This window comes from Helianthus annuus, chromosome 4 (assembly GCF_002127325.2).
Source record: "Helianthus annuus cultivar XRQ/B chromosome 4, HanXRQr2.0-SUNRISE, whole genome shotgun sequence".
Taxonomy (NCBI): domain Eukaryota; kingdom Viridiplantae; phylum Streptophyta; class Magnoliopsida; order Asterales; family Asteraceae; genus Helianthus; species Helianthus annuus.
In genome coordinates this window covers 24,495,723-24,519,892 of record NC_035436.2, presented here as the reverse complement: position 1 = coordinate 24,519,892, position 24,170 = coordinate 24,495,723, and the positions used below count along the sequence as shown (strand labels likewise).

General features: G+C 41.2%; 2 protein-coding genes across 2 annotated transcripts; both read right to left on the bottom strand.

The window, feature by feature from the left end:
• Positions 1 to 6,889: 6,889 nt before the first annotated feature.
• On the bottom strand, positions 6,890 to 7,698 carry LOC110933091. Its single transcript, XM_035989567.1, has 2 exons — positions 7,554 to 7,698; positions 6,890 to 7,253 (listed from the first exon to the last, which is right to left on the bottom strand). Exons 1-2 carry the CDS (start codon positions 7,652 to 7,654, stop codon positions 6,905 to 6,907), a joined length of 450 nt encoding a protein of 149 aa, XP_035845460.1. The 5' UTR covers positions 7,655 to 7,698; the 3' UTR covers positions 6,890 to 6,904.
• On the bottom strand, positions 7,671 to 8,164 carry LOC118491457. The gene is made up of 2 exons (XM_035989261.1): positions 7,764 to 8,164; positions 7,671 to 7,683 (listed from the first exon to the last, which is right to left on the bottom strand). Exons 1-2 carry the CDS (start codon positions 8,162 to 8,164, stop codon positions 7,671 to 7,673), a joined length of 414 nt encoding a protein of 137 aa, XP_035845154.1.
• Between the last annotated feature and the right edge of the window lie 16,006 nt (positions 8,165 to 24,170).

Below are 24,170 nucleotides of genomic sequence, written 5' to 3'. Positions count from 1 at the left end.
CATTGGTCTTTTGGGCGGTGTAGAATTCGTATAGAAAAATTTGTTGCATTTCCGCCCAAGTATAAATAGATGCTGAAGGCAAAGTCTAGAACCACTTCTTTGCCTTATCCTCCAAAGAAAATTAAAACAAAACCAACTTTACATCATCGGCCGAAAAACTTTGACTCCCAAGAGTATTGCAAATTGAGTCATAGGCCTCTAAATGGAAATAAGGTTCTTCCGTTGCTAGAACCTTATATTTCGGCAAACTTTGTAAGGAATTAGTCCTTACTTCAAAAGTTCTTCCTTGGTTGTTGTGAGGAATCACCACCGGTGAAGGATTATGAGTAATCACCGGCCTAAAATGCGCTTCAATACCCCTCGCATGTTCTCTAAGATGCCTTCTTGGTACACCAAACCGCCCCCTTGGACGAACGGGACCCATTGGTCTTGGTATATGCCCTTGTGGTGCAATTGGTTGTTGAAATTGTTGTTGTGGCATCGGTGGGTTTTAAATTGGCCTTTGGAATTGTTGATGAACATTCGGTGGATGAACTTGTTGCAATGGTATGGGACGTTGCATTTGCGGCCCTTGTGGCCTTGGCCTAATGTGTTGTGGTATAAGTTGTTGTTGTGGCACTCCACCAACACTTGGCATTCCTTGAAGTTGACCTTGCACATAACCAAAGTCTCCTTGATCTCCATCACCCCCATAAGCATACCCATCTTCATCATAACCCTCAAATTCCTCATATCACTCATCATAACCATCTCATTGAATTCCCGAAGATTGCCCAAATGGAAGAATCGAGTACTGAAAACCCGAATGGTTTGATGGTCGAAACGATAAAGCATGAACAATGGTCGAGTTTGGTGCTATGGTATAGTTTGAATATGATTGACCCGCACCCGGAAAGAAATGGGACAATGGTGGAATAGTAGTAGCAGGGTTAAAAGTAATGGTTGGTTCTTCTTGAGTGGTAATGGGTTGTATGGTGTTGGTTGGTGTGACATTTTGAAGTATGGTGGGTTCAGTAGTATTGGTTGGAATGGTGGTATTTGGTGAAGGTTGAGTGGATGTTGGTATAAATGGTGGAACAGGTTCACCAATAGTGGGTGGTGGTGGATCCCGATCCATGTATCTCAGTGGTGTAATTGGTGTAATTGGTGTTGTTGGTGAACCGCTGATTATATTTTCCCTTAACAAAATCCTGTTTGCTCGCAAAGTTCGTTCGATTTCCGGATCAAATGCCAATGGTGATAGCTTGTGAGAGCTTCTAGTACGCATGTACCTGTAAATACCTGCACACTAACACACCCAGCGTAAACAGAAAAAATAACAAACTTAAAAGGAACAAAAATAACACACGTTGTGCACTACTCCCCGGCAATGGCGCCAAAATTTGACGTGATGTCGTGGTCACAATCAAATTTAATCCAAATACAACTAAATAGTTAGCGGTAAGTGGGTATCGAACACAGGGAGTTTGTGGAATATGTGTTATTTAGATGATTATCTAACTTAACTAAAATTAGTCTAATCGCAAGTAAGTAAAATTCAAGAGTTGATTTGAGTGAATTGGTTTAAGAACTAAATTTAACTAAATAAATTGCAAAAGAGAAGTTTTGGTTGTAAGCAAATTAGAGACAAATGACCATCCTAGATTTCCGGTTTGTTTCGACATTCATATTATCATTTCACTAGAAAGAACTACATAGACATAGCTCATGAGTGATTACTTGCAGTGATGAAAGGGAACTAAGTACTCAGATTCCTAGAACGTGAGGTTGTTCCCGATGATCAATCAACCCTTACCCAAGCCTAACTATACCCATGATATCTCGATTGCCAACGGCACCAAGAACGTATGGTTTCTAATTAGTTCAACATAAGGATTAACAAGTTACTAACAAACAATCACACACCGTAACAACAAATCATAAAGATAAAGATTGTTATTCTAGAAATTAGAAAAATCAAACATGAAATGTCTCAACCAAACCTTCAATCCAGGACAATCATCAAGTGTTTAGCCACTCATGGCTTGAAGCAACATTATAACAAAAGTTCTATTGTTCATAAAGATCAAAGCACAAAAACTAATGATTCAACAAGTGTTCTTCAAGCTCCAAGGTCTCCAACAAGCTCCAAAAATCGTTCACAATCCAGTTGTAACCGAATACCAATGATAAGACACAATAAATCCCCTCAAAATGACCATTCAATGTAGGAGTTACAAAATGAGCATGGTCGGCGCCGTAAGCTACGGCACCTGCCGTAGCTTACGGCATGCAGTGGTCAACAATCGGTCAGCATAGTGTCGTAACCTACGGTGCCAGCCGTAGGCTACGGCACCTATCAATCCTTTACGGTGATCCTTGTCTATTGTACGGCGAAGCAATTGGCAACATATGGTGAGTCGTAACCTACGGCAGAAGCCGTAGGTTACGGCGCTGTGTGTATTGATTTCCAAGTTTTCTTCATTGCAAAGTGAATCTTCCAATCTTGCTTCCGCCCATGTCAAGCTTTCATCCAAACATCATAATGTCCATCCTTTAAGCGCTTTAGCACCTGAAAATACAAACGCACCGTAGTTATCAAATTCCCACAATTAACCGAATAGAGCATGAGATGTGCACGTATTTAGCTCATTCAAGGGTTGTCCTACAGACCACCCGTCACAGTGCCAGCAAGAGGAGAGATACAAACCCGCCAGCTGAAGTAAAGACTGGCAATGAACACCAAGGGAAAGGATACATGGGCACTCTGCCCAAGTGTGATGCATGCCAATATCATCACCCCGGCCCATGCCGATTCAGGAAATGTGAGTCTTGTGGGAAGACTGGCCACACAAAAGAAACCTGTTGGGTTGGTACTGGTGCTGGTCGTGGAGGACAGTGAGGTTATGGAAATGGGAATGGAAACCGCCAACAGGGAGGAAATGGCGGGAATGGAAATCTTGGAAATGCTAGGAATCAAGCCGGTAACCGGGGAACAAACAACGCACGAGGCGGTACTGGAAATGGTAATGATCGAGGACCAGGATGTTTTAACTGCGGAGACGTTGGGCACTTCAAGCGTGAATGCCCAAAGCTTAATCAGGCACAAGGAAGAGTTTTCAACATCGCTGCGAGGGAAGCGCGCCAAGATCCAAATGTTGTTACTGGTACGTTCCCTATTAATCAACGCTTTGCATCTGTGCTTTTTGATACTGGTGTCGACTATAGCTTTGTATCGCTAGAATTTAAGAAAATGCTTGGGTTAACTGCTAGTAAGTTAGACATTCCGTACTCAATTGAACTGGCTAATGGAAAGTTAGTTGAAACGAATGAAGTTATCAGAGGATGTGTGATCGAATTGGGAGAGCACGAGTTTACACTGGATCTATTGTCAGTCGAGTTGGGAAACTTCGACGTGGTAGTAGGGATGGATTGGTTGTCCAGCAACCGAGCCAAAATTGTATGTCACGAGAAGACTATTCGCATCCCAATGGCGGATGGAGAAACGATTATGGTTCATGGAGAAAAGCGCGATACGCCCTTAAGAATCATTAGCTGTCTGAAATCTCGGAAATGTTTGAAGAAGGGATGTGTTGCCTTCTTGGCACACATCGTGGATAAAGAAGCCGCGGAGCCGAAACTAGAAGATATTCCGGTCGTGAAGGAGTATCCTGAAGTCTTTCCAGAAGACTTGCCAGGATTGCTGCCGCAAAGGCAGGTCGAATTTCGCATTGACTTAGTCCCAGGCGCCACGCCTGTAGCTAAGGCACCTTATCGACTTGCGCCATCAGAGATGCAAGAGCTGTCAACGCAACTCCAGGAGCTGTTAGACAAAGGATTTATCAGACCAAGCTTCTCGCCTTGGGGAGCTCCAGTTTTGTTTGTTAAGAAGAAAGATGGTAGTTTTCGCATGTGTATCGACTACCGGGAGCTGAACAAGTTGACAACCAAGAACAGATATCCCTTGCCAAGGATCGATGACCTGTTCGATCAGTTACAAGGTTCAAGCTTTTACTCAAAGATCGATCTGCGATCAGGTTATCATCAGTTAAGGATACAAGAGGAAAGCATTCCCAAGACTGCTTTTAGAACTCGATATGGAGATTATGAGTTCCTGGTTATGCCGTTTGGTCTGACAAACGCGCCAGCAGTATTCATGGATTTGATGAACAGAGTTTGTAAGCTGTACCTCGATAAGTTTGTAATTGTGTTTATTGATGACATTTTGATCTACTCAAAGACGAAAGAAGAACATGAGCAACACTTAAGAGCTATTCTAGAGCTGCTAAAAAGGGAGAAGTTGTACGCGAAGTTCTCGAAGTGCAAGTTCTGGTTACGCGAAGTTCAGTTTCTTGGTTATGTAGTTAATGGAAATGGAATTCATGTGGATCCCACAAAGATCGAGGCGATCAAGAACTGGGAAACTCCAAAGACGCCAACCGAGATTCGACAGTTCTTAGGCTTGGCAGGATATTATCGCAAGTTCATTGAAATTTCTCGAAAATCGCTCAACCTTTGACCTCCCTTACGCAGAAAGACAAGAAGTTTGATTGGGGAGACAAACAAGAAGAAGCATTTTAGTTGTTGAAGAACAAACTTTGCGACGCACCAATCTTATCTCTACCCAAAGGCACGGACGACTTCGTGGTATATTGTGACGCCTCGCGTCAAGGTTTGGGATGTGTACTAATGCAGCGTTAGAAGGTTATAGCATATGCATCTCGCCAGTTGAAGGTCCACGAGAAAAATTACACCACACATGATTTAGAATTGGGTGCGGTGGTGTTTGCTTTGAAAATCTGGCGACATTACTTATATGGCACGCGATGCACAATCTACACTGATCACAAGAGTCTGCAGCACATTTTTGATCAAAAAGAGCTTAACATGAGGCAAAGACGCTGGTTTGAACTATTGAACGACTACGATTGTGAAATCAAGTATCACCCAGGGAAGGAGAATGTGGTCACCGATGCCCTGAGTCGGAAAGAAAGGATTAAGCCCGTAAGGGTTAGGGCTTTAGAAATGATTGTTCAAACGGACCTCTCGTTGCGCATTCGTGCCACGCAGAGAGAAGCTCTCAAGGAAAGAAATATTGAGAATGAATACCTCCGTGGGATGGAGAAGCAGTTGGTACCAAACGGGGAAGGAACGCTGTGCTTCATGAAACGAATTTGGGTTCCTTTGTTTGGTGGTTTGAGAAATGTTATTTTTGACGAAGCTCACAAGTCCCAATACTCGATCCATCCAGGAGCGGATAAAATGTACCAAGATCTTAAGGATTTTTATTGGTGGCCAAGAATGAAAGGCGATGTTGCTGTATATGTTGGCAAATGTTTAACTTGCGCCAAGGTAAAGGTTGAATACCAGAAGCCTTCAGGTCTTTTGCAACAACCTGAAATACCCCAATGGAAGTGGGAACAGATTTCGATGGACTTCATAACGAAATTACCAAGGACACCCAAAGGTCACGATACAATTTTGGTAATTGTAGACCGTTTAACGAAATCTGCACACTTTTTGCCAATCAAGGAAAAAGACAACACGAGCAAACTTGCTGAGATATACCTGAGAGAGATTGTTGCACGACATGGAGTGCGTCTCTCAATTATCTCTGATAGAGATGGAAGATTTGTGTCAAGGATTTGGCAATCCTTTCAAGAAGCTTTTGGTTCTCAGCTGAATCTGAGTACTGCTTTTCATCCGCAGACAGACGGACAAAGTGAGCGAACGATTCAGACGTTGGAAGACATGTGCGAGCTTGCGTAATGGATTTGGGTGGTAGTTGGGACACCCACTTACCCTTGGTCGAATTTTCATACAATAATAGTTATCATGCAAGCATTCAAGCCGCACCGTTCGAAGCTCTCTATGGGCGTAAGTGTCGATCACCCTTATGCTGGGCAGACGCGGGGGATAGACAGCTTGTTGGCCCGGAATTGGTCCAGGAAACGACTAATAAGATTACACAGATCCGAGAACGCATCAAAGTGGCTCGTGATCATCAAAAGTGTTATGCGGACCGAAGGAGGAAACCTCTGGAATTTGAGGTGGGGGATATGGTGTTATTAAAGGTTTCACCCTGGAAGGGTGTGGCACGCTTTGGGAAGCGTGGGAAATTGAATCCTAGATACATTGGTCCATTTAAAATTCTGAAAAGGGTTGGTTTGGTAGCATACAAGTTGGATTTACATGCTGAACTGAATGGCGTTCATGATACATTTCATGTATCCAATTTGAAAAAGAGTCTAACTCAAGAAACAGTGATCATTCCTGCCGACGAAGTTCATATCGACGACACACTCCACTTTACTGAAGAACCCGTTGAGGTTACTGATTGGAAGGTTAACAAAACACGCCGAAGTAGTGTCAAGCTCGTCAAGGTTCGATGTAATGCACGACATGGCCCAGAATTCACGTGGGAGCGTGAGGATCGTATGAAGGAAAAATACCCACATTTATTTCCCAAGACCCCTGCATCTAGTAGCAGAACTAAAATTTCGGGACGAAATTTTCTTAACGGGGGGAGAATGTGACAACCCGCAAAATTACAGGTATCCGTACAAGTAATTAATTATTAGTTTATGCTTAATGACTGTGCTTGATTACAACAGACGAATTAAGGGTATAAGGAGTGGTTAAACACTTTAAAGTGGCAAAACAAATAACCGACCAATCAGAGCGCGCCATGTCAATTAGGCAAAAGTGTTTAAACTTTGCTGAAAAGTGTTGGCAATGGTTTAAACACTTGCTGAAGTGGTAAACTTTTATTATTATTTTTTTTGCAATAATTTATTTAATATAAATAAATTTAGGATATATACATTAAATTAAAAACAATAAAGTTTCATAAATTAAGTTAAAAACATCAAAGTTACACTAAATTAAAAAACATTAAAATTACATTAGCATGAAACAATTTAAACTAGTCTTCGTCGGAATCGGCCAAAAGATGGGGTAAATCTTGACTTGCGAGATGATCTATGAGATCGTGTTTGAGTCTCCAATGGGTGTCTTCATTCAACAACTCGCCCAGCACCGTATCGTCTAAAGCCGGCTCGACCGGAGGATCCCGAATGTGCACCGGTGCTATCGCCTTTCCATCGTCTTTCAAAATCATGTTGTGTAAAATAATACACGTGTACACGACATTCCTAATTTTTTTAACCGATCTTGCTCGCATCGGTCGACTCAATACACCCCATTTCCCCTTCAAAACACCAAAAGCCCGTTCGACGTCTTTTCTTGCCGCCTCATGTTGCCTCTTGAATTTCTTTTCGTTTACTTCGTGAGGGTAAGGGATCGACTTCACAAACACGGACCACGAAGGGTAGATTCCATCCACGAGCAAATAACCACGTTTGTATAAATGGTTGTTAACGTAAAATGGACATTTTGGCGCGGTTCCATTTCGTTCCGTTAAAAATAACGGAGATTGTTGTAGAACATTGATATCGTTTTGAGAACCCGGTGGACCGGCAAAAGCATGCCAAAACCATAAGTCTTGAGAAGCAACCGCTTCGAGCATAATAGTCGGGTATCTATGATCTCCTCGCATATATTGGCCTCGATACTCTGTCGGACAAAAACGCCAAACGAAATGGGTGCAATCAAGGCTACCGAACATACCTGGAAGGTGATGTTTTTCCTCATGAGCTTGGTATAAAAGTGCCATGTCGTGGCTTGTCGGTCTACGTAAGAACTCTGGACCATATATTTTGCAAACCATGTCACAAAAATATTCTAGGCACTCGCGGGAAGTTCTTTCGGCCATATGCAAGTACTCGTCGTTCTCGTCTGGAGTGTTTCCAGTTGCGAGCTGTTTAATAGCCGATGTCACCTTTTGCAAGGGCGTAAAGCCCTTCCTACCTCGCGCATCGGGGGCCTCTACAAACCACGGGTCGTTCTCTTCCACATCGGACACAATTTTTAGAAACAAACGTTTCGACATACGGAACCTATGCCGAAAGATATCTTCGTTGTACTTCGGGTCTTCGACAAAATAATCCGCCATGAGTGTCTCATGCCCCTCCTTACGTTGACGTTCAATATATCTCCTTCGGTTAGATGTGCCGGTATCTTGAAGTTCGGCTTCTTCGATGAGATTTTGAAAAAAAAGAATGCTACTATCGGATGAATCGTCGCTACTCATGGGTGGGAACCATAACGGGAGTTCATCCGCCATTTTGTATGGTAAACTTTTAGAAGGAATTGGTGGTATTTTTTGGTTTGTATGAGTATAAACTAGAAAGTATATGGTTAAATGGTTTGTGATATATATATAGTTTAATTTTTAAAAAAAAATATTTTTTTTTAAACGGTAATATTACCGTTGGAGGTGGCCCCCCCTTGTTCCATTTCGTTTTCCCGAGTCGGCAAAGGGTTACCGCTTTTCAAGTTTTGCCGCGACCCATGTTGGTCGGCGGCGGTTTGCCGCTCGGCAAACTCGTTTGCCGCTGCTTTGCTGCACCCACTCCGTATCCCCTAAACTACTTTATGATTTTTTTTTGCATCATACATACTTATGCATTACATTTCATACTGTCACTCCATTTATTGCACACCAACTTTAGTGACAAACTTGATCCACAAAGCACAGTTAGCACAGTGAACGGATAACTCAGGAATGTACTGACAGTGCCAGTACATAGACAGACAATGTTTTGAGGCCAGTATGAGCCAGAGATAGGGTACTACACTGGTATGGAGTGTAGGGAAGTGAGGAACATAAAACTGCGTCACTAGGTGATAGTTAAAGTGCCGGGAAGTGCCTAAAACCCACTAATAATGTAGAATTCTGCATTATTTATCAGAAATTCAGCATTTAACATGCTAGTAATGTGCCAAAAATATGGCAGAATGGTCATGTATGCTTTCCTAAGTGCCGGGAATTAAAAGTGTTACAAAAAGATACCTAAAAGACATTGTACGGAATAACTTAGCACATTAACGGAATGGTATCTAACCGAACAACCGGACATTACCCGGAACACCAAAATTTTGCCAAATATATTGTTTAATTATTTCTTGGCTAGTCATGATCCCCATACACCATAACACCCACTAAAATATCCACTAACTAACATATGAAATCATATACTTGGATTTGAACTACCATTTACCAACTTCCATGAGAATGTTACAATAATCATCTTCTAAGTTTAAACATGAACTTGAAAGAAAATGATTTTCTTGAAATATAAGTGAACAAAGTAAGTTGATGATCATGTAGATCCGAGATTTCCAAAAGACTTTTCTAAACAAACCAAGTTCAAGAGTCGATTTTAAAAAGATTATGACTTCTACTTGCATTTACACCACTTTTTGTGATAAAATAAGTCTAAGAACGCTTTATTTACAAGAAGAGTTCAAAAGATTAATTTTTGTAAAAATTGTTTACAAGTTGTAAACACTTAACTCTTTTAAGGAAATGATTTTTAAAGAAGTGAATACACTTTGGAAGGTAACTAAGGCCATTAAACGCTTTACCAAGTTACTACGCCTTTTTGTGATATATCAAGTTCATGATTAATATGAAACGCATATAGTTTTTGCTCTTGGTGATGTAACATTGTTTAAGGATTGATTGTTGATTGATTTTGAAAAGAAAATGATATGCTTAATAGCATGAACACCTCCGTTTTTAGGGGAAAATATGGCGAAATTTTCTAAAAAATCCCAAGACTTAGAAATTATTTTCTAACAAGTGTTTACAAATATGTTTTAACATTGTCTTTCAAAATAAACTTCGCCATAAGTTTTGTTACAAAATTTCAAAGTGTCGGAGGTTGGTTTTCGTAAATAAAAGCGGGTAAATATATATTTGGAATATATATTTTATACTAAAACGCTTGTGTGAATATTTGGAATATATTATTATAGACATTTTATACATGGTATGGTTAGCCTAAGGAGGGTTTACGACTAGATCATGTGAAAGGTGGGCACAACACTTAAAGGCCATTAATCCTCATCGTAGGACCGAGGGACATAAGTGATAGATCTATTTGGGTGTAGCGAGCCCACACCCATGAGGCCGGGGTGGCCCATAGAGGTGACTATGTCTTCCAGCCGGAAGCCCGGTACAAATTTGCTAGGTTTGAGTACTTCCTGCACCTTTTCACATATACCCTTGGCTTTGCAACTCATTGGTGATCTCTTTTTCCTTATTGCTACATACCAGGGACATTTATACATACAAACATATCTCAAAGGTTTTACATACTCACTTACACATGAACTCGTTTAACTTTTGTTGATTTTTCAAACTACATGTATTTCAGGGAATTGATCGGATCTGGCAAGTGATGCATGTTAAGCTGCATACTAATTAAAGATGTCATCCAGGGTTGTAGGGTTTGGGAGGTGTAACCCTTTCCTGGACGGGTCACACGTCTCCTAACCTTGTTTTATTTAAAGTCTTTTGTTGAGTCCCTGTGAACTCATTTTAACAAGTCATGGTTGTAACTTATTTTGGGTTGATGTTTCAACACAAGCATGTTATGGTATTTTCTAAACTATATTAATGGATGAACATTTCGTATTTTTATCATATAGCATTGTTATGATTGTTGCTATGGTATTAAGAAGTTACACCAAATAAACCACGCTTCCGCAAAAGCCAGGGTGTGACATAAACTTCATTGTCTTTGTTGCCATGTTGAACCAAATCCCCTCTGCGGAACACCTCCGCCTCTCTAGACATCCTGGTAACCCTAACCGTCGTCGTTCAGAGGTGCGGCTAGTCGTTGCTGTAAAATGGTTGGCCTGATTCTGTCTTATGTCATATTTTCTCTTCCCTCATGTGTTTATATGAATAACCTAACACCTCACATTCATCCACCCGTGAGGCCACATGTGGTGGTTGTAAAAACTTGACATGTGGTGGTTGTAAAAACCTGCCACGCGCCCAGTAAACACATAGAAATGATTGTAAGAACCCGTTCGTGCAAAATTGAATAAAGCTTTTATTAACTTGAATTACAAGAATTAAACAGAATGAAAAGAAAAAATACAATACAATTACAACTGAACAAAAAAGAAAAACAAGAACAAAATCCGAACAGAAACACTGTTCTTAGCTGAGGATCGTGTTAGACACGGGTCCCTTAAAACAAATTCGTGTCTCCCAGGAGAACACGTTTGTTTCTAGGATACAACTGCGTGAGCAGTTGCACTACCGGTCTTGACTCCAACCCGAAGGTGTACCTTGAAAGCTTGAAGAAGATGAAGATTCAGTAGAGAGAAAGATTGTATTGCTATGTTTCGGTGTGTCAAGTTCTGTAGCAAGGTCCTCTATTTATACTACAGATCTGAAAGAAACTGAAAAATGAAATTAAATGAGCGAATTAAACTGCATTAAACGTCTTCAATGCACTTTAATTCATCATTTATTTCCCATTCAAACGCATTGACTCGTCAGTTTCACTGCTGAAATGTAACTGCACTGACATTAACTGCTTCTGGAAGCTTCTGCGCGCGCGCACGTAAGTCTGCACGCCCCTGCGCGCGTGCGCCATTTTGGCTCACTTTGGTGCGCCGTGCATGTCACTTCAGTGCCCTTGCTCCATGCGCGAGTGCGCGCCACTATGCCATGTGTACTCGCGCGCGTGCGCGCATGACTGCCACGTCATGCACCACTGCGCGCGGACCCACCAGGGTCATGCGCCTGCATGCCACGTCACCAACCACCTGGTCCTTGCAGCCCTTGCTCCACCACGCGCACACGGTCAAAAATACAAAGGCGGCTCTCAAGCGGCTCGCGGCAATGCGCCATCAAATCGCCACATTGCGCCTCATTGCGCCTCATCGCCCACGCCACGCGCGCGTGTACGAGTGCGAGTTAGGGTGCTCCGCACCCTTCGCGAGTACACTTAGTGAGTGCTTCCATGAAACAATAAGGATGGAGAGTTCCCACTTAAATACCCCTTTAAGTTTCATCTCTCCTCCTATGTGGGACAAGGTGCTACTTTCCCACTTTTTCAGCATTCAAGTTTCAAACACCAAACTTTGAGCATCGATATCCCATTCATCTTAGCTCCTTTTTGGACGTGGTTTAGTTCGTTGCGAAGACCTTCCAACGTAGAACACAAACCCACAAATAAATATATAAAACCCGCTCATTTTATTATATTTATTTCTAGTCCAAAATAGGAAAAAATCATTTTCCTATATTTGTGAAAAATGCTATTTCCACAAATTTCCAACAATGACAGGGATATGAATAGAGCAGGGTGCCACTATTCATTTCCGTTTGTCTATTAACATATAGCTATTCATTTCCGTTTGTCTATTAACATATAGTAATAGTTTGGTTAAAACCTTCAAGATGTTAGATCTGTTACAATTCAATAGTTTGGTTAAAACCTTCATGGTGCAGGCATTAGTTCGATAGTTTGGTTCCGGACTTTGGAGAAGAAGGGGAAATTATTGATTTAATGGGAATATTAAGTTATTTAAGTGAATGAAAAAAATGCCCTCATGTGATTTACACATGACCAGATTTAACAGAAAATTTTAACTGAGTTAGGGTTAACTTGAATTACAAGAACTAATCAGAAACAAAAGAATACAATACTATTACAACTGAAAATGGGAAAAACAAGATCAGAAAACTCGAACAGACGAAACTGTTCTTGGCTGAGGATCGTGTTAGACACGGGTCCCTTAAAACAAATTTCGTGTCTCCCAGGAGGACACGTTTGTTTCCAGGATACAACAGCCGCAAGCAGTTGCACTGCCGGTCTTGACTCCAACCCGAATGTATTCCTCGAAGCTTGAAAGAGTATAGAAGAATTCTGTAGAGAGAGATTGAAATTGCTGTGTCAATCGGTGTAGTTCTTCAACAGGGGTACCACCCTATTTATACTAGCTGGACTTAAAGAAACTGAAAAACGAATTTAATGGGAGAATTAAACTGCAATAAACATCTTCAATGCACTTTAATTCGTCATTAAATTCTCAGTCAAACGCATTAACTTCGTCAGTTTCAAATGCTGAATCGTAACTGCACAGCATTAACTGCTGCCGGAAGCTTCTGCGCGCGTGCGCAAGGCACACCGGTGCGCGCGCAGGTCTGCACCCTCATGCACGGTGCGTCCACTTGGCTCACTGCCATGCGCGCGTGCACCATACTCACTCAGGTCCATGCGCGCCTGCGCGCGTGTGCCACGTCACCTGTGAGCCTCTACGAGCACGCCACACAGTCGCGCCGTTTTGGGTCACTATGGTGCCCCGCACACGTCAGATCAGACCCATGCACCATGCGCGCAACCGCGCGCCTTCGTACCATGTGTACTCGTGCGCGCATGCGCATGACTGCCACGTCATGCACCACATCACCTACCACTTGGTCCTTGCAACCCTTGTGCTACACCACGCGCACGCGGTCAAAAATACAAAGGCGGCTCTCAAGCGGCTCGCGACGATGCGAGCGTGCGAAGTGCAAAGTGCGCCATCAAAGTGCCACATCACCCACGCCACGCCACGCGCGCGCACATGTGCGAGTGCGAGTTAGGGTGCTCCGCACCCTTCGCGAGTACACTAGTGAGTGCTTCCATGAAACAACAAGGATGGAGAGTTCCCACTTAAATACCCCTTTAAGTTTCATCTATCATCCGATGTGGGATAAGGTGCCACTTTCCCACATTTCAGCATTCAAGTTTCAAACACCAAACTTTGAGCATCGATATCTCATTCATCTTAGCTCTGGTTTGGACGTGGTTTAGTTCGTTGCGAAGCTCTTCCAACATAGAACACAAACCCACAAATAAATACATAAAACCCGCTCATTTTATTATATTTATTTCTAGTCCAAAATAGGAAAAAATTATTTTCCTATATTTGTGAAAAATGCTATTTTCACAAAATTTCCAACAATCCCCCACATGAATAGAAATCGATCTATCAAGTTTCAACGGTACACGTTCAACAGTTGAGCATTGCAAGATAGGTAGGTGTAACCTTTGAACCTTCTTTTGTGAAGCATACTTAGCCTCCTAGGGTCTTGTAGACGCGGTGTCCTTAAACAATCCCCCATTTATGTAGGCGACAATATACATTCACACAATACTCTCCCTAGTCGAGTCAAGACCTCATGGTTGTGTCCGTTCATGGTCATGGAACACGTTCCTGGTTCTGCGAGAGCTCTAGGATTTGCGCCTCCCCACAAATCCATTCGAAGCGACCCCACTTCTCTCTAACATAGGTGATTCCTCTGAATTATTAAAAGCATCATGGTTAATCTGGATTTCCTCAAAATCCTTAACCTCAACATGCTTAACCTTTCCTTCATGTCACTGATTGGAATGGACTAGGAAGTATACAACTCCCTTTATTGATTTTGGGGCACCCCCCCCCCATAGTGACTCCCTATGGGTTTATGACTAAGTTTTCCTATTGAACCTAGATCTTGGGATCTCCAGTCAACTAGGTTAGGTTTCCCTCATATTCCCTTCATCTATGGGCTTTAGTCCCATTCCTCTTGACAACCTATACACCTTATCTGTGCCTAAGCTTTTTGTTAACGGGTCCGCGATGTTCTCATTTGACCTAACATAGTCAACTGAGATCACACCCGTTGAGATAAGTTGTCGTACCGTGTTGTGTCTACGTCGAATATGCCTTGATCTGCCATTGTACATCATGCTTTGTGCTCTAGCAAGAGCATACTGATTGTCACAATGTATGCAGATCGCCGTCAACGACTTTAGCCATCTTGGAATATCTTCCACAAATTGACGTAGCCACTCCGCCTCTTCCCCGCTTTTATCTAAAGCGACGAATTCGGAATCCATCGTAGATCTAGCTATAACCGTTTGCTTGGAAGACTTCCAAGCTATAGCTGCGCCAGCAAGTGTAAACACGTAACCACTTGTTGATCTGTGATCCTTTATATCCGATATCCAGTTCGTGTCAGTGTATCCTTCGATCACTGCTGGATCACGGGTATAATGCAATCCATAGTCTCTCGTGTATCTTATGTATCTGAGCACCCTCGTGATAGCTTTCCAATGATCCTCGATCGGATTACTGGTGTATCTACTTAGCCTGCTTACAACATATGCTAAGTCAGGTCTAGTACATGTCATTAGATACATGAGACTACCGATGATCCTTGAGTACTCTAACTGAGAAACACTCTCTCCTCTATTCTTCCTTAGGCGTTGGGTATTATCAATTGGACTTCGAGCTATACTCGTATCGTCCGAATTGAATTTCCCAAGGATCTTGTCCACGTAGTGAGATTAACTCAACACAAGACCATTTTGGGTTCTAGTGATTTTAACTCCAAGAATCACATCCGCGAGACCAATGTCTTTCATGTCAAACCTCGCTTTCAACATGTCTTTTGTTGAGTTGACCATGTTATCATTACTCCCAATGATAAGCATATCATCTACATAAAGACATAAAATCACATAACCTCTTGGTGTGTCTTTAAAATAAACACACTTGTCACACTCATTTATTTTGAAACCATTGTCAATCATGACATGATCAAACTTTTGGTGCCATTGTTTTGTAGCTTGCTTCAAGCCATACAAAGACTTGACCAATTTACATACTTTACCCTTGTTTCCAGGGGCGGAAAAACCCTCAGGTTGTTCCATGTAAATTTCTTCTTCTAAATCGCCATTTAGAAATGCGGTCTTTACATCCATTTGGTGAACTTCCAAATTTCTCAGAGCCGCAATTGCAAGAACCAATCGAATAGAAGTTAGTCGCGTTACAGGCGAGTAAGTATCAAAGTAGTCTAGACCTTCCTTTTGTCTAAATCCTTTGATCACTAACCTTGCCTTGTATTTATCAATACTTCCGTCAGCTTTCATCTTCCTTTTGAATATCCAACGATATCCAAGTGGTTTGCAACCAGGTGGAAGATCTACTAACTCCCAAGTATGATTTTACAATATAGAATCAATTTCATTCTTAATTGCTTCTTGCCATTGAGTTCCTTCCGCGGAGGTAACCGCCTCGCGGTAGGTATTGGGCTCACCCTCAACCATATAGCTCATGAAGTCTGGACCAAAAGATTTTTCAACCCTTTGTCGTTTACTTCATCTAAGCTCACCCTCCTCGACCTCAGGTCATTCATGAGTTTCATCTAACCTCGTAGACGAACTTGGATCTGCTTCATCTACCCATGTAGATGAACTTGGACCTGGTTTATCTATCCATGTAGATGAACTTGGACCCGCTTCATCAGTCGCTGTTGATGAAGTCGCATGTGTGTGTCCTAACATAGAAAAAACATTTTCAAAATACGAGACGATGTTTGGATTTGCCTCCATGATAGTGTGTTTATGTACACCGGGATTCTTGGACTCATGTACAAGAAAACGATGCGCACTACTTTGATGTGCTTATCCAATGAAAATGCAATCAACAGTTTTGGGTCCTATCCTAAGAGCCTTAGGAGGTGGTACAATCACCTTAGCTAGGCACCCCCACACTTTCAAGTATTTGTACGATGGCTTCCTTTTTCTCCATAACTCATATGGAGTTTCGTCCCTATTTTTCAAAGGTATCTTGTTCAAAAGATAGTTTGTTGAGAGAATGACGTCCCCCCACATTTCTCGGTTCACTCCCGAGCTTATCAACATGGCGTTCATCATTTCTTTCAATGTGCGGTTCTTTCGTTCCGCAACGCCATTTGATTGTGGAGAATAAGGAGGTGTACACTCATGTACAATGCCACTTTTTGCGCATAAATCCGCAAAAGGTGCAACATATTCACCTCCTCGATCGCTTCTCAAAGTTTTCATCTTCTTTTTAAGTTGATTCTCAAATTCATTTTTGTACAAGATAAACTTTTCTATTGCTTCGTCTTTACTCTTAAGTAAATACACGTAGCAATATTTAGTACAATCATCAATAAACGTGATGAAGTACTTATTTCCTCCATGCGTGGGAACCGCTTTTAAATCACACACATGGGTATGAATTAAATCAAGGGGTTCGGTTATTCGTTCAACCGATTTAAACGATGATCTCGTAAGTTTGGATTCAACACATGTCTCGCATTTGTGATTGGAATCGATATGGAATGTTGGTGTTGAGTTTAATTAAATTAAACGTCGTAATGAATTAAAATTTACATGTCCTAGTCTACCATGCCAAACATTAGAAGACTCAATCATGTAAGTAGAAGAATAAGTTTCATTCAAACTTTTGTTTTGGTTTACAACCATTACATTCATTTTAAACATACCATTAAGGGCATAGCCCTTTCCAACAAACATTCCACGTCTAGACAAGACAAAATTGTCCGATTCAAACACTAGACAAAATCCAAACTTGTTGAGCATCCATCCCGACACGAGATTCTTCCTTATCTCTGAGACATAAAGCACGTTGGTCAAAGTAAGCTCCTTGCCAGACGTCATCTTCAGGATGACAGTGCCTTCCCCTTTGATGCTTGCGGTAGCTTTATTTCCCATATAAAGCTTTTCTTCACCCGACGCTTCCTTGAATGTAGAGAAAAGAGCCTTGTCTCCACAAACATGGCGGGTTGCACCCGTGTCAACGAACCATCCTTTTGGGTTTTCACCCATCGCATTGACTTCTTCAATCATAGCCGCTTCCTCGGTTATCATTGCAATGAGAGGCATACCATCCTCATCAACCATGTGCGCACGCTCACGCTTAGGTTTCTTGCATTGGTTAGCACGGTGCCCCGTCTCGTTACAATTGTAACAAGTACCTTGGAAAGGCACAGGCTTCTTTTTCACATCCCCCTTTTTCGGTCCAAGGTTGTTAACCTTTGCTTTCCCTTTGTTGTTGTTTTTACCCTTGCCTTTCTTGCCCTTTGAGGACTCCCCAACTTCCACCATGTTTGCCTTAGCCGAAGCTTGCAAAATGGTGCCTTTTTGGGCCACCCTGTTGTCCTCTTCTATACGAAGACGGACGACAAGTTCCTCAATCGTCATTTCCTTTCGCTTGTGTTTAACATAGTTCTTAAAGTCCAACCAAGAACGAGGTAATTTTTCGATCATGGCCGCCACTTGAAACGTCTCGCTGAGTACCATACCCTCAGCGTGGATGTCATGAAGTATAATCTGTAACTCTTGGACTTGGTTCATAACAGTCTTGTTATCAACCATTTTGAAGTCCAAGAAACGGGCGACAACAAATTTCTTTGTTCCCGCATCCTCCGTTTTGTACTTTTTATCCAAGGACTCCCATAATTCTTTGGAAGTCTTGATATTATAGTACACATTATACAATGCATCTGAGAGACCGTTGAGAACATAGCCTCAACATATAAAGTCCGAGTGCTTTCACGCCTCTATCGTGCTCAGAGCCTGAGCATCGGTCTCCCCTTCCGCAGGTTGGGGAACGGTCTCTGTCAAGAACCTCGCAAGGTTCATGGTGGTCAAGTAGAAGAACATCTTCTGTTGCTACCTCTTGAAGTGGAGACGCGAGAACTTCTCGGGTCGTTCAGCATGATTTGCCACTGTGGACGCTCCCACAGTGTTGGCAGGGGGTTCCAACGACAACAGTAGTGTTGCTCGTGTTCACATTTTCAGTCGACATTCTGAAAAAGTTTCAAGAAAACAAGTTAAATTCTGTTTTCAAAATAATAAAGACGCTACTTTATTATTATTAGGAGTTCAGAAAATTCAGCCGTGTAGCTTCTAAGTCCAACTTTGAAGACTACAACAGTAGGATTTTTAGAACTTCAGCGACAGAAAGGAGTAGAAGCAGATTCTGTTTTGACAAAGTCGCTACTTTGAATCAAAATAGGAAGAAAATCAAACTGGTTCGAATTCACAACAGAAAATGTTTGTGATTCTACACGAACGGTGTTTTAAAAAATTTGTTTTAAGATGGTAGGAATCCGTTCGTGTAAAATAAATAAAAATTCCTTTATTAACTTGAATTATAAGAACTAATCAGAAACAAAAGAATACAATACTATTACAATTGAAAATTGGAAAAACAAGATCAGAAAACTCGAATAGACGAAACTGTTCTTGGCTGAGGATCGTGTTAGACACGGGTCCCTTAAAACAAATTTCGTGTCTCCCAGGAGAACACGTTTGTTTCCAGGATACAACAGCCGTAAGCAGTTGCACTGCCGGTCTTGACTCCAACCCGAATGTATACCTCGAAGCTTGAAAGAGTATAGAAGAATTCTGTAGAGAGAGATTGAAATTGCTGTGTCAATCGGTGTAGTTCTTCAACAGGGGTACCACCCTATTTATACTAGCTGTACTTGAAAAAACTGAAAAACGAATTTAATGGGAGAATTAAGCTGCATTAAACGTCTTCAATGCACTTTAATTCGTCATTAAATTCTCAGTCAAACGCATTAACTTCGTCAGTTTCAAATGCTGAATCGTAACTGCACAGCATTAACTGCTGCCGGAAGCTTCTACGCGCGCGCGCGCGCAAGACACACCGGTGCGCGCGCAGGTCTGCACCCTCATGCGCGGTGCGTCCACTTGGCTCACTGCCATGCGCGCGTGCGCCATACTCACTCAGGTCCATGCGCGCCTTCGTGCCATGTGTACTCGTGCGCGCATGCGCATGACTGCCACGTCATGCGCCACATCACCTACCACTTGGTCCTTGCAACCCTTGTGCTCCACCACGCGCACGCGGTCAGAAATACAAAGGCGGCTCTCAAGCGGGCGAAGTGCAAAGTGCGCCATCAACCAATCCACGCGCGCGCGCGTGGGCGAGTGCGAGTGCGAGTTAGGGTGCTCCGCACCCTTCGCGAGTACACTAGTGAGTGCTTCCATGAAACAATAAGGATGGAGAGTTCCAACTTAAATACCCCTTTAAGTTTCATCTCTTATCGGATGTGGGACAAGGTGCCACTTTCCCACATTTTCAGCATTCAAGTTTCAAACACCAAACTTTGAGCATCGATATCTCATTCATCTTAGCTCTGTTTTGGACGTGGTTTAGTTCGTTGCGAAGCTCTTCCAACATAGAACACAAACCCACAAATAAATACATAAAACCCGCTCATTTTATTATATTTATTTCTAGTCCAAAATAGGAAAAAATCATTTTCCTATATTTGTGAAAAATACTATTTTCACAAAATTTCCAACAAAGAAGGTAACATTCAAGATTTTTAAACATAAAGTATAAATCTCTATCAATTTTAAAGACAAATAACGACGCCTGAAATTATGTATAAAGATAAATAACAAAACTTGAAATTCACTCTTAAAAAAGGCACTAAGCTTTATATGAGGGACAAAAATAAATTGTGGAAAGTAGATATTGAAAGCCATGATTTGGCACTAAGATTTGATCGTGCCTTCAAATTTATTTTCAATAAATTTGGGTCGTGAACATGTTATTAGACAATTAGATACGACCTGAGTTGTAATCAATATGTGGACTTGATTCAATCATTAAAACCAAACTAGTCCACTATCCTTCCCTTGCTTTTGTCATCCCTTTAAACTCGATTAATACTATTTCCTAACATACACCTTTTAAAAGATACGAGCTTCTAATCATTAGATCATTAGACTCTAATTAACCATTAAATTATTATAAAAATAAATCTGATTGGTTTACCTAACCTGGATATGGATATAAACATACGGGAACCTTTAAATGTTTAAAATAATTTTGAAATGATTGTTTGGTTTGAGATTTTTTTTTTAAACGAGAACTTCGTTAAAACCATCGAACCCGAAAACCGGGACGGACAAACAATCAAACCAAATTACATATTGACAAATTTACACCAATTCGCCCAAACAAAAGAACCCTTTTTAGCCCTATGTTTGAACCACAAAAAACTGACCGCCCCACTTCACTAAAAATATCCTCGACACTACACTTTTTGCCTTTGAACCATAAATCATTCCTAGTCTTCCAAAGAAACCAACAAGCGGTGATCACAATCCCGTGCAAAGCCACCCTTTCCGACTCCACTCTTCTACCCACAGAATTGAATGGATTTCTAAAAGATCTCGAAAGGAGAAAACATAGAAGTTTCTAACCCGACACCAGAAACTAATTTTTCCCATAAACCCAAAGCAAGAGGGCAAGCAGTGAACACGTGAAGAACTGAATCCGAACCTGCATTACAAAAACTACATGAAGTATCGGCCACCATAACACCCCTCCTATTTAACGCCTCAACCGTTGTTTTGAGGTTAAATGTGTAGTTTAGTGCGTTGAAATTGATGTATTCTTTTATAGTGTAATGCAGGAATTGGTATTTTTTTAATATATATAGGGGAAGGCTCATTTGAGAAATAAATTAAATTGAGAAGAAAAAGAATAAAATATACAATTGTAAAACATTAAATAGTTTTTCTCGCATCTCATTTATTATTATCTTTAACTAATTAATTAATCACAAAGACTATCATCTTTCACACTAAAATTTTTGCCTACGCACATCAGAATTTATCTTACATATTTTAAAATTTATCCTACACATATTGAAATTTACCCTACACAACTTGTAATTCATCCTACACATCTCATAATTTATCCTACACTTTAAATTAATTTTTTTTCTTCTTTGAAAAAATATGTTTTTTGAAAATAATTTACAAATTTAATGTAGTTACCTATTAAAAAGAAAGACTACCAATTAATGATCTATCTAAGTTTACCAATATACCCTTACACTAATATTAAATACAAAAATTAAATAGGAGTAAAATGAAGCATTCTTAGGCAATACGTAGTGGGGCGCGACCAAGGGCCATAGCGCCGCTATGGCGCCGCCCACACCGCCCCCCCCGGCGCCATGACCAAAAAAAAACAAAAGGCGTGAAAAAATTCGCGGCGCGAGAAGGTGGGGATTTGTTCTGCATTTTCCACTTTGGTCCCTGCATTTTACAATTTGGTCCCTGCATTAAAACACTTTGGTCCCTGCATTTTACACTTTGGTCCCTGCATTTTACACTTTGGTTATGATGAGGTAGGGCTTTATGACTACGGGCTCTAGTGACATAACGCCCCATAAAGCCCCTGTGTGACGTGGCACGACACGTGTCGCATAACGCCCACAAAAGGGCTTTATGACTACACATGGCCTTATTATATGAAATTTCTTCTTTCTTATTCTTACAAAAAAATTCCTAACTCTATACACATATGCATAGTTTAAAATTGACTATATACATATGTGTATAATTCAATATTTGACAATAAACACACACACACACACACACACACACATATATATATATATATATATATATATATAGGGTGATGTGTGTAAAATGCAACATATAAAATACATCAAATAAGGCATAAAACTAACCCTTTTTAAGTACTAATGTTGGAAAAAGAGTGCTTTTGTCTTCCTTTTGTATTTTCAGGATTAAATGAGCTCAAATTCACAAAAGAAGCAAAAAGACAGCTAAATCTAACATAAATACAAGAAAAGGAACACAAGTGGATTGCCCGACCCCTCAACGGCATCTTCCCAAGCAAAATAGAGAAGACTGAAGACTGAACACGCCCCGTGCTCAGCCAGCACGGGGTCGTGCCCAAGAAGCAGCAGAAAAGACAAACCTATAGAAGCTTCTATTGCCCACCACGAGGCCGTGTCCAGCGGACATGGGGGCGTGGCGAAAGTACAGCAGGCGCATTAATTGTAATTGCGAATTACAATTAATGAAGAGAGAGAGTGTCAGACAGGCACGGGGGCGTGTCCAGCGGACACGGGGCCGTGCCCAGCCTTCTGTTCAGCCTATAAATAGGAGTGCTTGGTTTCATTGCAACTCATCCCTTGGCACACCACCTCTCTCACACTTCATCCACCACCCACCACCACCATAACACCATCATCCACCACCATCATCCATTGTCTATCATAGAGTGTGTGAGTCGTCTCGGGATCCAAGATTGATCGTAAGAGTTCTTGACAATCAAGGCCATGTTTGCCTAAGTCTCTTACATCACTTGGTGAAGACAAGTGTTCAGTATAATACTTTTTATTTTTAATCTTTTACACTTTTTATTTGGTTTTGTATTAATGACTTTAATAACTAGTTGCTTATGTTGAAGGTGATCTTTCCTTATCGTTTGTCCGTGGTGTCTTGGCATTATTTTACTGTCTATATAAAATAAAAGATTTTCACCATTCATATCTCCACGGTCTATATGGAGGTATGTTGGCTACCTGGTCGGGGGTTAAGGGAACGGTTTGGTAAGGGTCTTGCCCTTATTCAGCGTTTAGAGGTCCTGCAAGGGACCTGGGTCAAATTTAGTAGGATTTCCTTCAATGCCCATAGGTATTGGATGGCGGGGATCCAAACTCTTTGACCCCCTCATAAGTTAACTACTATTAATACTATAACCCGGCTATTTAGGACTGTATCCCTGCTGACTCAGACTATTAGTCGAGGGTAACGTCACCGCCAAAAGCGGGGCCTACCACAATTTGCATTAATAACTTAATTCATTATCTTCCAATAATCCAACCCTTTAGGATTGTATCCTTGCTGACTCAAACTACTGGGTTGAGGGTAACGTCGCCTTCAAAAGAGGGGCCTACTACAATAACTAAGATAATCTCTTAAACAAGTGCAAAAGTGCAAAAATAATCAAAGGTTATACTAATACACGAGTCGGATCCAAGTGATTCATCTTGTCTATCTGTTTTTTATTTTTATTTCATTTTTCAGCATTTAGTTAGTTTTTATTTTCTTAGTTTAAAAACCTTTTCTAACTTTTTGATTTGATTAGACGTTGAGGATAAACCGGTACTAAAAGCTCTTGTGTCCTTGGACGACCTCGGTATCTTACCAACACTATACTACGTCCACGATGGGTACACTTGCCCATATGTGTGTTTAGTGTTAGTAAATATCGTGTTTTATAAATTTAAAACTTGGCTAAAAGTGTAAAAAGGGCTTAAAATATACATCAAAAATATATTACACTACACACGCATCAAGTTTTTGACGCCGCTGCCGGGGACACAAGGATTTTAAGAAAGCTTAAAATCAACGGCCTAATCAGTTTTTCAAAACCTTTTTAAAAATCGCGCGCACATTTTTCTGCATTTTAGTTTAGTTTGCATTTACAGTAGCCTAAAAACGGGGCCGTGCTCACTGAACACGCCCCCGTGCTACATATTTTTAGTTAGATACCCAGATACAGAGTCTGAACACGGGGCCGTGCTCATTGAACACGCCCCCGTGTCCAACGTGACCAGTAACTTTAATTAAAACGCCCGGATACAGATCCTG

Coding starts and splice junctions, on each gene's coding strand:
- LOC110933091 (XM_035989567.1), bottom strand. CDS start 7,654: ATGGCACTTTTATACCAAGCTCATGAGGAAAAACATCACCTTCCAGGT. Junction 7,254..7,553: donor TGGCGTTTTTGTCCGACAGA/GTATCGAGGCCA, acceptor AGTAAACGAAAA/GAAATTCAAGAGGCAACATG.
- LOC118491457 (XM_035989261.1), bottom strand. CDS start 8,164: ATGGCGGATGAACTCCCGTTATGGTTCCCACCCATGAGTAGCGACGAT.